We start from the raw sequence: 1,159 nt of genomic DNA, 5'->3' as shown, positions 1-1,159 counted from the left end.
GATAAAATTTTCTTGCAGTGTGACAGCAGTTAATTCAGTTGTAGTAATTATTCCATAATTAATAGTAGTAGTAATAGCAGTGCAGAAGACGAAGTCTCTCATTCTATAGCAAATAGTTTAGTATCATGGGCAAAAAAGCATAACGTTCCTAATAATGCTACAACAGATCTTCTCCATATTTTGAGACATCACATACCCGGACTCCTCTAGATTCAAGGACACTTCTTCAAACACCAATAACAATCGAAATCAAATCATGTTCGGGAGGATCTTTTGTTTATTTTGGTGTCAAGGAAAACATAATCAAAATGTCATTGTCAGACATTAAATCCAAACTTTTTCCAATAGTAGAAAAGAGGTTTTCAGTTGAAAATACAAGGGACATTTTGACTTTGAAAGAAAATATAGACGGGCTCCCAATACGCAAAAGTTCAACGACATCTTTTTGGCCTATATTAGGAATTTTAAATCAGGCTATTGACAGGACTCCTTTCATCACTGCACTTTACTTCGGGGAAACAAAACCAAATAGTTCGAATGACTTCTTAAAACAGTTTGTTGATGAAGGTATTGAATTAGAACAAAATGGTATTGTAGTTGAAGGTAAATTGTATAGATTTTCAATAAGTTGCATTATTGCGGATGCTTCAGATAGAGCTTTCTTAAAATGTACTGTTTCTCACAATTCTTTATTTGGTTGCGAAAAATGCATACAGGAAGGTACGTATTTGGGAAGAACGATCTGGCAATATGAAAATACTTCAGCTTTAAGATCTGATTTAGGCTTCAAGAACATGCAGTACGAGGATCACCAGCGATCTCTGAGTATTCTTTATAAATTAAATATAGGCTTAGTTTCACAAGTTCCACTTGAATGGATGCATTTAGTATGTCTTGGTATTGTCAAAAGGCTTATATATGTATGGGTAGAAAAGGGCCCTGAAAATGTAAATTGAAGTCTCTGGACATAGACTTCTTTCAGCAGCAATGCATGTTCCGAAAGAGTTTTCAAGAAAACCACAATATATAAAAATGTTTAAATTTTGGAAAGCTACTTAGTTTCGAGCATTTGTTTTGTACTTTGGACCTGTAGTTTTGAAAGATTTGTTACCAAAGGATTTGTTTGATCATTTCGTAATTTTTCATGTTGCTATGTGCA

The 1,159-nt window shown here is 33.8% G+C and overlaps 1 protein-coding gene across 1 annotated transcript; it reads left to right on the top strand.

The window, feature by feature from the left end:
• The first annotated feature begins 308 nt into the window (after nucleotides 1–308).
• On the top strand, nucleotides 309–956 carry LOC145689807 (uncharacterized). The gene has a single exon (XM_081764013.1). The coding sequence runs from the start codon at nucleotides 309–311 to the stop codon at nucleotides 954–956; it is 648 nt and encodes a 215-aa protein (XP_081620139.1).
• The last annotated feature ends 203 nt before the right edge of the window (nucleotides 957–1,159 follow it).

Source organism: Thermobia domestica, chromosome 7, assembly GCF_964235325.1.
Source record: "Thermobia domestica chromosome 7, izTheDome1.hap1.1, whole genome shotgun sequence".
NCBI lineage: Eukaryota > Metazoa > Arthropoda > Insecta > Zygentoma > Lepismatidae > Thermobia > Thermobia domestica.
This window is presented reverse-complemented; position numbering and strand designations above follow the sequence as displayed.